Raw genomic sequence first — 14,709 nt, forward strand, 5'->3', positions numbered from 1 at the left:
CTTCCTGGGCTCAGACACTCAGCAGTCGTAGATCTAGTAGGACTGTTTTCTTTCGGTGTTCTCTACGGAGCTTTCATTAATGTGATGAAAGAGATCCGGGGCTTTCGAGGGCCCGGCGTGACGTCCGGAATATCCATTTTTCTGTAGATCAAGACTAGATATACTCCCAATTTAAATTCAAATCCTGGGGAATTGTCTGTGGTCTGCAAGGCACGTCACTGTCTCAAAAAAGGCGCCGCTCGATATTATAACGCAATTTGTATGTTAAAAAGGAGGCCCCTGTTGTTTAGATGTGTTTGGAAGTGCGAGTGTGTTTGTGTATGTGTGTATGCGTGCGTGAATATCGACGTGTCACTGACAGGGATGGCTTCTCCGGCCATTGTGTTAGGGAAGGGAGGCTGCTTGCTTTCAATCCATTATTGACTAATCTCATTAGCCGAGGATCCTAACGCTGAATGAGCGGCAGAAACGGACTCATTGAGATGCGACAATCACGTGCACACACACAAACACATTCGGCTGCAAGCTCACACGCACACATATTGAAGCACGCTGCCACAGAGAAAAGGAGTGACTTGTAATTATAGACAGCAGTTTGGAAAGAAGTTTTTATTGCCCGTAATTAGTCATTTTAATTAAGTGACTGCCTATCTGGGATTTCTACTGGAGCAGCTAATTATATGTTCAGCACTTTTTACTTGTGCCCGGACATATGTGCGTGTGCCCTCTGTCGCCTTTGTCCCGTGGCTGCCTGTAATGTTTGGTCCGCCACTCGTGGATCGCACTCACCTGTGCGCCTGAAAAAAACACATCTGCTTTGCATGTGAGCTCGCACCGCCAACATCGTAAACTTTGCTGTCATGGAAAAAGGAGATGCAAAGTGTGGGCGCGATTTGCACAGTCTTAATAGGAGCTGCAGCGCCACGTAGCTTCGTGTCTCCGTGTTTGTTGCTGGCCAGGTGACTGGGCCACACACCTCTGCACTATCAGCCAGCAGAGAGAGAGCAGACCACTGCAGAGGGAGATTCATGACCCAGCCAGCCTGTAATTGCTGATGGTTCAGCAGTTTTCAGGGGCTGAAACAGGAGGATACAGAATTTCTCAGCTTTTTCCATTTCTTGCAGCACTCATTTCCTCAGCCTTTCTGATCCAGTGCTTCTCTCTTTCTCCCTCCTCAATGTGCTGCTGCCTCTCAGACCTTCCCACTCTGTCTTTTTGTGCATGTTTGTCTTTAGCTATGTGCGTGTCTCTGTGTGTTTCCCGCACACTTCTGGAAATGCTACTGCAGGCAGCTTTGTTTATGTTCACCTGTCAAGCTACCTCAACTTCTCTGATGGATGATGTGGAGCTTGTTGTTTGCCAACAGCTAGAGACAAGTTGTTGCTAAATTATACCCCCAAACAACATACCTGTCTACAAAACTAAGGTGAACTGCTGCTGGGAAATTGATTAATTGACTGGACTTTCAGTCAAAACTGTATTCATTGTTGCCATAATTCCCAAATGTGATGTTTTGCTCTCAGTTCATAACAAATTCATTTTAAATGATCAGCAGTTGCACCTGTATGTTTAAATGTGATATGGATATATTATGATATTGCCCAATCTTTATAAAGTGATATCCACATTTGAATATGCAGACGAATGTTGGCAAACTCTTCGGTTACCAGAAGCCTTTCATTTGTAGTCCTTTTGTGATACAAGTTAAGTTGATCAGTTTGTTTGAACAGTCTTTGGTTGCATGGAGGTAAACGGTCTGTGTAGAGAGCAAAACGAGGGATTCCACTTGCCAAAATGTACTCTCTGGATCACTGCTTCTCATTTAGCTTTTTATTAGCTTTTTTCAAATGTATCTGGATTCATAAACAATGACTGGAACAGGAACTCTTAGCCTGGATATCCGCCGGCTACACTGGAAGCGCCGAGAAATTGGCTGTTGTCCCCAGAGGCTAAGTCAGCAGAGAAGCTTATGGGTTTCCAGACCGACCACTGACCCTATTTATAAAGAGTTTATATGCAGGCATAAGCTTTAAGCACTTCGGTAGGTCCTCACATTTTAAAGTTTGTTAATTGGTTGCTTTTTTTTTCTTTTGTTAGGGGTGTATATGCAGATGATGTTTATGCATATAAAGTGTATATGTCCGTATGGAAGAGATTTTAAAAGCTAATTTTATGTTTTATATCCATTTAATGTCTCATAAGACTGTGATTTATTTACGAAACGGGCTCCTTTTGCATTTTTCCCTCATAAAAACGTAATTTTAAGAATTATGTATGAATAAGTAAACATTGTGTTGTATGAACAAGGGGACACTTTCACAAGTATAAGAGCTATATATGAAATATAAACATTTTACTTCAGAGGCAGTGGGAAATTCCTAATAACTTGTTTCTTTTTCACATGGGTGTGTTAAAGGATAGACTGTTATCGCTCCATATGACAGCATATTTCCATAAGCTGGAACTCTGCCACCCTCTCCTACAGTAACATTCAATATTAATTTGATACTATTTTTAGCTAGCAGTAGGATTATATAAAATGAGACCATACTGTTGTGCAAGCATCTGATCTGCATCGCTGAGACTCCTTGCATGCGATACGGTTTGCCTTTGGTGTTTTTATGCTGTAGTGACTCCCTAAAGAGGGCCGCACACAATAGGGAAATAATATACACTGAGTGAAATGATCCAAGGATGCCTGGATAAAGAAAGAAAGATGAATAAATGAATAAATGTCTTCAGTGCTTGATCGAAGACTCCACTAAGTCTTTTTCTCCCTGGAGAATCTCCTTTTTCTTCCCTGACACATTGGAATTCTTCACAGCTGCACGTGAAATGAGAGGCTTCCCGATTCATTTACACAAAGGCAATCAAAACATAACAGCCCACGATATCTGGCAAATTAGTGCAGCGCAAGCAGTGTGGTGTGGGCTCCAGAAGAGGCCGAGGAGGGGAGGCAGAGGTCTGCGTGTTGCATGGGATTCATCACATGCTCGCGTGTGTCCTCCCACGGTTCCATAAGGAAGATTTGTGACACGGATTTACTGCAGCCTGTGCTGTCTAACCTCTAAATCAGCCTCCTCCTACACGTCAGACCCATACTCCCTTTTTACATGCAGAGACACTCGGACTCACACGCATTCTGCGTGGTCACGGAGGGGGCGGGTAGGACGTCGAAGGTGCAGGGGGCGAAAGGGAAAGGAAGAGAGGTCGAACTGCCCTAGTCAAAAAGCCTCCTCTCTGCAGATCAAGCATCCGCCTGTCTGGTAATGTGTTGTCATTGACCAATTAGGAAATCCAGATCAAACGGGTGCAGGGAATGGCCTCTCACTGGCCCTCTCTAAGCACTCTGCTCTTTTTAATTGAGCACATTTGTGGAATGAGAGGCTTCTCCCCGGAGGGACCGATGGCTGTAGATACTAGCAAGCTGTTAACACGGGATCAGTCCGCCCAGCAAGGTTATCAAACAATCTGCAAATATTAAAAAAGAATATATTTCTATGAGCCATGCCAGCTAGATCACTCCAATTCACGTCTGTGGACTGGAGGAGAAAATGTTTGGGGGGGGTTTTCTGGAAAAATGGAACAAAAAAGATGAAGTAACATCTCAGATGGCTTTTAGTGTTCAAAAAACAAAACAGAAAATGGTTGTGAAGGGAATCGTTGCTTTATTGATTTGTAAGATGAAGGTTGTGGCATTCCTTCTTTCAGATGTTGACTGTATTTTTTATTTAACTATGAAACTTTCTCTAAAAATGTAACATCTAAAATAACTGGTCACAGGGTCACAGTTGCTGTTTTCCTATGTATATTTTTTAATTCAGGTTTTGGACTTTTGATTAAATAAATCAGGATTTTTAAGACATATTCTCAAGCCGATATTCCTGCTGATGAAATTTCCAAATGGAGATGTTAGCGAGGTCATTATAAGGTCTGGCAGTTTGATGGTATGTCTTCACAGACTCCTTTGGTGAAACAGAGAAAGCTCATGTTGCCGCTGTCCATCAGTGTCTAGGCAGGTTGAGCTCATGCACTATTTAAAATCCCTCACTCTCTGTTTCTTTCTGTTTCTCTCCTCCCATTCACTCAAAGTCACAAAAGGCCAAAGGTCACTGGCACAATGGAGACAAGGAGGTCCTCCATCCCCCTGCCCACACCAACAACTCCTTCAAACACACACACGCCAGCTAACAAACACCCACAACTGCCTCTAACTTATCACAGCTACTCTCACGCAGTGTATGCTTGTAAAGCAGCGAACACACAAACACGCACACCCCTCCTGTTCTGCTCTCAGCCTTCTTTGAATTCCTTCCCATGTATCTTGCAGCTCGCCTGTCACTCCTCCCCCCAGCGCTATCAGTCTCTCTCTCCCAGACCTCATAATGGCTCCTCTTGGGTAGCGGCTGCGTCTGCAGCTCCCGCTATTTCAAAGTTTTAGCTGGCCGGATTAAGCATGGTATGTGGAAAATGAACAGCCACTCACAGGAGGGACACATGAGCTGAATGCATAATAAACCAGGAGACTGGCAGGAAAAAAAACTGAGAAAGGAAGGTGGGGGGGCTCAGAAGTTGTCTGAGGCAGTGTCGGCACCTTCGTGGCAACAATATCACTCACAGAAATGGAAATAAAATGCCTCTTTGACTTTTCCTCTATGCTCGCAATCAAAGGCAATTTTTAAGACAAAGTGTTCCAAGGGGTGGTAGTGATGGCTCTCTTTTGTGAGACTCTGAATTTACCTCATATCTCAACAATGGCTGCAGGTTTACACTTTGGCTCACTGGTTTCATCATTACCATCATCATCATCGTCACATGCCTCCGAAATTCCAGGAGGATTGTGAAGGAGAAAGGAGCTTGGCAGCGAGCAGTGAGGCTGATGGAGCACCACAGGCACAGGGAGACAGAGCGGGGCTAGCTGCCTAGCCGTTTCACCTCGCGCTGCTCTGCATTTGGTGGGGGCTCGCACAGTCATGTGGCTCATCTGTGCTGCCTCTAGCGCCACGGGGGAATTGACCCTCCCCCTTGTCTGCTATTAGCGTAAGGGTGGAAGGAAATTAAAAGAGTAGCTCTTTGGAAGAGGCAGTGCAGAGCAAACAAGAGAAGGAGAAGGAGAAACAATGATGCTACTCATGTTTGCAGGTTCTCCTCTAGTTTTTACCAGCTCCATGAGGGAGGCAGGCTAGCGGATGGATGGTGGCTTGGCAGTGAAGAGAGACTGGCTCCCGTTTGCCTTTGTCCTTTCTCTCTCTCTCTCTCCTTTTTTTTAATCGTAGTCAGAGATCAGCCTCTGAGACTTGGTGAAATGTTACACTTGGTTAGAGAGGAGATATTGCTAAGGCCCCTCTATGATCCCAACCCTCTGTTTTCTTCTTCTGCTTCTGCTGGTGGCCATGAAGGGTGGGTGGGGGGTGTCTCTGCCACCCCGGCCTCCTGCCTCCAATACCATGCTCCCTTTGCTTTTCTAATCATGCTGCAGATGTGCCTGATGGCTGAACAATCTCTGTGTACTGAACGTGGGGCTCCCGCAGGAATCCAGGAGGCTTGCTTATGTGAGCTGTCATGAAAAAAAAAAAAGTGAGAGGGCAAAAAGGGAGGGAGAGAGTGAATGTGGATCTGCGTGAAAGACAGAGCGGGGGAGTGGAGTGAGTTAGAGGGAGAATGGGAGATGGAGAAAGACAGAGGGAAAGAGGGAGAGATCAGTGAACAGCGACCAACACAGCAGGGCTCCTTTGGATTGAGTGTGTGCGCGCGTGTACGCACGAGAGCGAGTGGCACAAGTGCGAGCCCGCCCTCGCTCACGGTTGCCTCTGGAGCTACAGACCAAACCACATTAAATAAAAGAAATCCATTCCCAAGCCTGTTAAGGAGCCATGTGGGGAGGTGTGAGCGTGTGTGTGCACTCGAGTGGCTGCGTGTCCATATGTGTGTGTGCAGCAGAGACATGGGGGAAGGGAGGAGGAGGTGCTGGAGAAGGGCTGAGGGGAGGGGAGGTAGAGCAGGGAGGTGGGACAGGCAGGAGGCAGCTCATATTATCCTCCGTGCCAGCTCTGGATGGAGCCTGCCGGGGATTATGGCACATTCTGTGAGGCAACAATGGAAGAAGCACTGTTACGTACACATTTCCATCCTCTCTGCTTTTTCCTCCGTCGAACAAACACAGCTTTGTCCTCGCTGCCTGCCTGGCCACTTACCAGGCAGACACCTGGAGTCCTAGAGGTGCCCTCTCTAAACTGAACGCCCATCCCTCAGTGCGAAAAAAACAAAAACAGTCTTCTCTACAATGTTGAGATAATTAAAGGAGAGCTTTCACGCCGGCCTCAGCCGACAGTCGGAAGAAAACAAGACATATCTCGGAATCAAAGCTCATTAAAATCATGAGGGTAAAGAGATGCTTCCTCCCCCTCCTCCTCCTCCTCTTCTTCCTTCTCTCCTCCTACTCCCTCATCTTTATCACCCTTAAGCAAGTGCTGCAAACAGCAGACCCCTAGTCAATGATGGTGCAGATTAGTCCTTTATTGCCTAATTCACCTACAACAGATGACTCATGGAGACTTGGATCACCTTGAGTCTTGACATGTCCCCATAAGGTATGAGAATGATGCTGATTTCTTCACTGAGGCCACCGTGTTCAGATTTAATAGTGTCAGCAGTGCTTAGCTTAGTAGCTTTCGATTAGCGAGGTGTGTGTGCGTGCATGTGTTTTGGTGTGTGTCGAGGAGAGGGGGGTGTTTCACACTGCTCTGCGGAGGTGTAACACCCTGCCTGTAGTGTTGTTGTAAAGCACATTACGAGTGACTGAGGGTGTTGTTATGGTATCATGATGCCGGCCCAGCACTCAAGGGAAGGTGAGAAGATCTGTGTGCTTGTGTGTGTGCGCGCGTGTGGTCGGGATGGTAGCCAGCGTGGTTTGCTGTCTTTCTACACCTGTAGCCGCACTCACTCTCTCACCTTTTCATGTCGACGAATACTTTGAGCGCCTCGGGAGATGCGCTTTAGAAAAATGTCTCCATTCAAATGTGGTACATGAGTCAGGAGGGCACGAAGGAAACGCTCTCAGGCGATTGTATAGATTTTAAGCAAACTTCCACATGAGCTAAAATTATTACCCCGCCTGTGTGTTATCAGCATCCATCATAGTTTAGTGACTGATGTGCCAGTTCAGCTTTGATTCACTGCTCTTGCATTATATGTGCTGTTTTCTTTGTGAAGTAAAACGCTCTAATCCATATCATAGGTATGCACACTTTATTACCTTCAAATATCTTTTCTGAATTGATGGCCTGTCGACTTGTCTGACATCTTATTTCTTGCCCTATCACACTTTGTAGTTGCATTGTCACTGTGCTTCCAGATCTCAGCAATTACTTTGGAGAGCACAATATTATCACGAGCAATGGCCAAAACTACGGAAATAAGAAATGTAATAAACTGGAAATATCCTTTAACAAGACTGCTCGCTCCCAGAGTGGCCTGACTGTTTTGGTTCACAAGCCATTTATATGAATAAATTAAATCTGTTTACCACTTCCCTGCGCCTCAACAGCTCAGTTGAGCGACTGTAAAGCGGCGCGGGTTCGTGATCCATTTGTTCTGCTGTGATGGCGGGATAAAGCTAATCATTGTCTACTTTTCTCCCTCTCCGACTGTTTTTATCCTGCAGAGCGGAGACGCGCAGCTCATCTACGTTACATTAACAAGCTAGAAACTCTCTTTGAAGGTTTTTGGGTGTCTGAAATAATGTTTAGATTCCAAAATGTGCGATTGTGACAGTTCAAAAAGCAATTCCCTCTTACTTACTGCAGATAATGTTGCACTTTAGTGTCTTCATTCAACATTGTTTAGCGTCACCCTCTTCCAGCCCTTCCTGTGGCACAGTTTTGTCATCAAATTAAATCCGCAGCCCTTTTCAAGGTACGCTTACGTAACATGATCACGTAATGAGACAAACATGGACCCCGTCTGACAGGAGACGGTCCTCTCTCCGCGGGGTGCCGTGCGAAAACAAAGCTTTAAAGTAGTGTTACAGGGGGAAGAAAAACATTGTTTTACCCTAGAGGTGGGCTGATAGCACTGTGAAAAGCCCATCTGAAGAGGTAGGCCTCATCTGTCACTGGGCAATGGAGGAGGCAGCCATGCAGAAGCCCCCTGATTATAAAGAGATAATTTCATCCAATCCTCCGGTGGTGCTCCATCGCCTTGCCGCCATACTCCACTGCCTTTCATATTTGTTCCCAGCCTGCATCTCCTCACCCGTTTCGTTTTATTACAGCTCCCACTCAATACATATATTTTAGCTCCCCCTTGAATAGGAGAGGGAAGCGGGTCTCCCTGCTCTCGTCCCACTCTCCGACTCCCCCCACACCCACGAGTCTTTTGTTGTGCAGGAATCCACAGCTCAACTTGTTGTGTAACGCCTGCTGTGCAATTTGCAGTAAATTAAGCTCAAGTAAGGCACATATCTGCAGCGATTTCCCCTCACACGCTCAGAAGCGTCAGGCAGGATTGCCGGAGTTACTATCTGAATCAAGGCAAATAACATCACGTAAAGGTAGCAGCACACAGAAAATAATAAGCGATAGCATCTGTAAGATAGATGAGAGCTTGTAAATAGAGGCGGGCTCATAATTGCCACTGTTGTCATATCTCCATAGCATCATGGGTTTAATCTGTAAATTGGCTCTTGTTAGTCATCAAAGATATAACAAAGGACTAGTGTTTAATTAGAACAAGTGAATATCTGGAAATTAAATTACACCTCAACACTGCCATGCCATTTAAAAAAAAAAGTCATTATCTTAGGAAGAAAATGCATGTAAATGTGTGCACACGTAGGCTTTACAGCGATTCCTGCACCGTGTGTTTAACCGGTTAAAAAACGGAGGAGGTGAATGGCAGCCCAACCTTTCTTTCCCCTCATTTTAACTCACTGTTGGAGGTAAGAGAGATGACAGGGGGAGAGCTCGAGTGAGAGAGCGAGAGCAAGGGGAAGGGCAGGAGGGAAGAGAAAGAGAGAGAGTCGGAGGGAGCAGGTCGACTCGCTCATCAATAACCACAAGGTCAGACAGGCAGTGCCGGGCTGAGTGGGCCCTGTTAGGAAGCAGCAGCTGAGGATTTGTAGAGCTTGTAAAGGCTTAAAGCAACACTGCTCCGCCTTCTTTGTGCCACAAGCCAGGCCTTTGAAGGGCCAGGGAGACACCTGCTGGTGGCTGAGGAGCACAGTGGTCTGGGGACACCCTTGCCAAGGATCAGCTCACTATCAGCTGGCAGAAGGAGGTGACTGGGGGGAGTATTATAGCAGCAAACACCTGATGGATGTATAAAACATGTGTCACTAAGGAAGCTGTTGTTTGACAGGAGTATCCATGACCACATGTTATAAAATGTGAACGTTATTTGATTAAGCTGTAGATATCTGAAAGTCACTTAAACCCATGCCCAATCGTTTTTTTATGCTAAATTCCTCAAATCATTATCAGAACTCAGCCACGCCCACTTCAAATGTTTCATCTGAGGATTCAGTAAGTCTGTGAGACATCAGACATGTCAACAAACAAAACACTTTCCATCTGCAAAGAGGAGTGGAAAAAATACTCGGACATCTCCCCCCCCCCCCCCCCCCCCCCCCCCCCCCTTATGAGCTTTCTAATTTATGGAGAGGAATGCACTAGTGTGCCCTTCTCTCCTCTCAAGTACAGGCATGAGCAGCTCCAATAGGTAGCATAAAAGCTCTTTAGCTGTCTAGTGGAGTAGATTACTGGCCCTGCCGTTAAATCCAGCTAGAGACCCCTAAGTGAGCATTATCAGTATGGTGCAGCATGCTGCCTCCTCTCTCTCCCGCTCTCCTTTTTTTTTTCCTCCCCTCGCTCCCTCATCTCTCAGGTACTTTGTACGGCGAAATTTCTCACTGTGTGATGGTAATGGAGAAGGATGGCGTGGAGAGGGAGGGGTCTGAAAGAGCGTTTGAGTGAGAGATGATGCACCGCAGGACGAGATGCCCCTGCAGTAGCGAGAAGGAAAGATTGAGACAGGATGAGATAAAGGGGGAGTGAGGCGGAGGAGAAGATGGAGGTTACACTTTTCACCACCCATAAACGCGCTTATTAATTCACTAAACCTTCCACTTCAAGCTGCAGGTCACTACGAGTTCTGGCCGACAGCCTTGTGTAATATTTATTTGACACTGAATGCAACATTAAATCAAACCCCCTAGAGGCGAAATTGATAACCTTTAATGTAGCCGGTGATACTTTTTAACTTGTGATAATAGTATGTAGCATGTCAGCTCACAGCCTCATTGTTTGCCTTCCATAAAATATTATTCTCTCTGCTAAAAGAAGAAGGTTTTCTATAAGCTGCTACTCCAAAATCAATAGTGCGCTGTAAGGGGTTTTGTTAGAGGAACTCTTATGTAGCTGGAGCGAGAAGGGAGGAGAAAGGGGAGTAAAATGTAGAGCAAGTCTGGGCCCAGGGTACAGATAATTGTTAACCAAAGATTACATAATGGCTAAGTAATGTAAACAGAGAACCACATGCCAAGTTAATGTTCTCACAGGCCAGGATGGAAGGGTTTCGTGCAGCTTTCTGAGGTAATGCTGACAGACTGAGGTGCTACGACTCAGTGTGTGTGTGTGTGTGTCCCTCTACCTCTGTTCATTTTCACCCCAAGGTGCTTTAAACACAGTCAGACATCCTGTCTACGTCCAGTGTGTCATTTCCAAAGGTGTATGGCACCGTTCGGGGCAACCGCCAGGGCTTGTTAAGGGTGTCACAGGAGCTGAGAGGAATGTCATCCTTTGGGCTCTCTGAGGTGCTTGTCACCTGCCAAATCAATATCTCCCTGCTCAGCTCACAGCACCCAGCACACACACACACAAACACACTATAACAGCAATATCCTGGTGGTGATGGAATTGGCAGCTTCACTTGGAAGAGGTGAGCCTTAACATTTGTCTGTGTTTGTGTTACAGAAGTCTCCAGTTTAATGGCTGGCAGGTAGAGGCCAAAGAGGGACAATCAACATGAACTCGATTCCGTCGATGGACAGACACATACAGCAGACCAATGACCGTCTGCAGTGTATCAAACAGGTGAGGAGGTGTTGAAGGTGTTGGCTCTCAGACATTAATATTATATTTCAATTAAAAAACGAAATAAATAAACTGTGATGATGACAACGACAGCGATTAGCATCATCACAAGTTGATATTTAATAACTTTTTCCAATAATTAAGCATCATTATTAATGTATTTGTTATTTTCTTAAATATAAAATGACAGATTTTAAATTATATACTGTAGGCTGTAACTTCATTAGCACATATGTGTGCTTGTGCTATATTTATTAATGGTTAGTAAATCATCCAGTCGTTTTGTAAATGACTCAGTTCTCATTACCAGGGCCTCGATTACAACCATTTAGTCCAGCGGTTGTAAAACTCTTAATTGTCGCACTAATGAAAATCTCACCCTGCACTCACACACACACAATTTTTACTGACTGCTAACAGTAAAAAAAGGATCCAAGTTGAATGTGAGCAAAATAAAGATCAACACAATAGCATCAGCAAACTCTTGTTTGTTTACTTCTCTAAAAAAAAATCACAGCGGTGCCATGCCCCTGCAGTTTGAGAGCTTCTTATTCAGTCTGGTGTGTCAGAGACATACACATCTGTGCAATACTGTGGCCTATTCCTTGATTTTGTGACAGGGCCCCTTTTTTTCTGTCTTTTTAAATCTGGGTTAATAAAGGGAAGGGGTGCATTGGAATCCAACATTTTTACTCCGTAGACCCAAAAAACTGCTAGTGAATATGAAAGTCTATGGTGGGTGAAACAGCACACAAGCAGCAGCCTCCAGGTTCACATTCATGTGATTTACAGCACATCTGTTTATATGCTTTTAAAAACAAGTGTTATACACATCTGTGAAAACTTTATAAACACACTGCATGGTATATTATAAACATTAGCTGCGGTTTTACAGATGAATTACATAAATGGTTTACAAAAGAATTATTAGCCAATAAGTAAACCTCCTGATTATCATGTTGTGGTCTGTTAACAGTAAAGTAGCTCTTTTAATTTGCCATTTATTAACACTGATTATGAAGTTTTATAGTTCATTTAAACCCTTCAGGCTAAAGCATGTTCAGTAAGTTAGTAAGGTACTGGACTTTTTGCTGCTACCGGTGGAAAAACACAAGCAGGGAAAAAAAACCCTCACCAGCCCTGTTCACCTTTCCAAGTACACACATGTAGTGAGTCACATCCACGGTGAGACTGCCTCTCTATCTTCCTGTTTGGCCACAGTTAAGTGACTAATCTGTTCAGCTCCTATTATCAGGACTCTGGTGTGACTCAGGTTACCGACTGGGGTCAAAGAGCAGAGGCTCCCCTCCCTCCCCCCGTCATCGCCCTGCTTTCTGCCTCCACCGCTGCTGACTCCCAGCGTGTCCTTTTGTTCTCCTCTCAGCACCATTTACTGCAGGACAAATCTTCGGCAGAATTAGGCAGGCATACTTGTGTAACCCCAGGCTACAGGGATCTTCCTTTGATCTCTTCTCTTAACTGCTGGTCCATTTTGTTTCTGGGCTCTGTGCTGCCAAAGTCCACCTCCTTGAAAAGTGCATCAGAAAGCCTTCGGGGGACAATGTATGGGGGCTTGCACTTAAATGCAAATGTGGACGTGGTAAACTGCTTTATCCCAGCTATCCAAAAATAAGGCAAGGTGAGGCGGATAGAGAGACAAGGCAAGCATTTGGGGAGTAAAAAGAGCGAAGCTTCTCTATGTGTAGAAACAGGCCTTTTGTTCTTAAGTAATAAGGTACAGAGAAAAGGAGAGGTAAACACTCTCTGTCTTCAGTCTGGTTACCTTCTTCACAGCAGGCTATTAAATAATTCAATTTCCCCTCCTTTACTTGTAAGAGGAGAGAAAATTGATTCTATTAAAGCGCTGTATTACTAATAGCAGGTGAATTGGTCTGTAAAGGAAGTTGACAGAACTTGAAAGGGAACCTGTGTTTGTCTGAGAGTAGTTTACACAATCCCAAATGCTGTGGGGTTAAATGTATTGACCCCTCAAGTCAAAAATTTAAACAAATACATCCCAATGTTAGCACCCAGGAAAGCAGCACATGGGTAAACATGCCAATTAGAGAGATCCATGGCGTACAAGGAGGCCTTCAGTCCAACTAATAAATGGTTAAGCGCTGGGTCATTTCAAACCAACCAGTAAGAGCCAGCACCCTGCTAATAGAGGCAGCTTTGTGCCGCAGACAATCAGGGTTTGGAAGGCCCGCATAATAAATACCATTTATGTCCTGCCAATTAGACTAGCAGCGAGCCCATTCAGCCAACCGTCTATTCTCCTCCCCGCACACAAAGATGATCATCAGGGGAGATCAGAACAATTAACTCACTATCTTCTCCCCCTGCTCCCCATTGTCCAATATCCAAGCTATTAAAATAATTAAGGAAATATTGTAAACCAATCCAGCTGTTTGCTTTAATTGAAAGTGTGCACATGCTGAAATTTGGCATCTCGTAGGCAGTACCGACTTGGAGCAGGAATATAAATGAAGCCTCCTCCATTGTGTTGTTGTTTTCTGGGAGATGTGACATGTCTCTCTGAGTACTCCCAGCCAGTGCAGCGGACAGGGGAACAAATTGATTTTGTTGCTCAAATGATAAATTACTGCTGAGCGCGATGATAAAGTGGAGGAAATTGGAATCCGTCAACCTGATTGAATCACGGGTTGAAAGTTAAATCAGAAAATCATTACTGTGGTAATTTTTAAATTACTGTCTTGTTGTAAAATTGCAATAATATGATTTTTAAACAAACTCGACCAAACACTTGGGGGATTTTTTTGTTTCTTTCGTTCTTTTTTTTTTGCCACATTGCGCTAAATCTGACTTTAAAATGAGTGACTTTGTTTTGGTTTCAGGTTATGCAGTTAATGGGAAAGATAAGGGACTAATTAATAGGTTGGCAGACAGAAATTTGCTCAGCAAGACTGAATATTTGTTTTGGTTATTATTTATTAAGGAGAATTTAAGAAAACAGCTTCCAGATGTGAGAATTTGCCTGTTTCGGGTCTTGTGGTTACAAAGACAAAATGCTTGAGATGTTGGTACAGTATAACCCTAGAATATAAATATATATATCTGTATTTATTCGAAAGTGATACAGAAAAACAAATGTTCGCCTGTTTAACCTCCAAACAGACAAGTATGCTTAAAAAGTGATTTATAAAAACAGTTATCTGATTTTTCCCCCAACACGTTTTTTCTCAGAGCCTGTTTGTTTTCCTCCTGCATCTCAGAACTGCACCATTGCGAGCACTTTGGGGAAGATGGCTTGCCTGATAATGTTGGTATCTATTTCAGAGACAGTATTTTCCTCTCACGGTGGGGAAGCCAGTTTTCTGTCAGACTCTCCTTTCGCTGATACATACAGGGGTTCGCCAGAAACTATGAACCATCCTCTCGCCGCAGGAACACTTCCTCACATTCTTAGCGGCGATATTTCAAGACAAACTGGAGGACTGTCCTCTTTGCACCGCTCCTACACTGCTTGTGCAGCTGTTTCTGTCTGCCGCTGTGTTCTTTCCAGTGTTAATTGTCTCCATTAACGTGTTTTCAGTGCTCTGGGGGTGTCGATGAATGTAGAGCAACAACAGCAGCAAACTAAGAACTGTGATTCTGA

At 44.6% G+C, this 14,709-nt stretch overlaps 1 protein-coding gene across 2 annotated transcripts in view; it reads left to right on the forward strand.

Moving 5' to 3' along the window:
- Positions 1 to 14,709, forward strand: part of LOC309713521 (zinc finger MIZ domain-containing protein 1-like) — a 110,025-nt gene that overhangs the window by 59,834 nt on the left and 35,482 nt on the right. For both annotated transcript variants that reach the window (XM_082545210.1, XM_082545209.1), the window contains one exon: positions 10,971 to 11,090. In XM_082545210.1, coding sequence (XP_082401336.1) covers positions 11,022 to 11,090 — 69 coding nt within the window. In that variant the 5' untranslated portion in view covers positions 10,971 to 11,021. The remainder of the gene's footprint in view (positions 1 to 10,970; positions 11,091 to 14,709) is intronic.

The sequence above is a fragment of the Aulonocara stuartgranti genome, assembly GCF_965226115.1.
Source record: "Aulonocara stuartgranti genome assembly, chromosome: 8".
Taxonomy (NCBI): Eukaryota; Metazoa; Chordata; class Actinopteri; order Cichliformes; family Cichlidae; genus Aulonocara; species Aulonocara stuartgranti.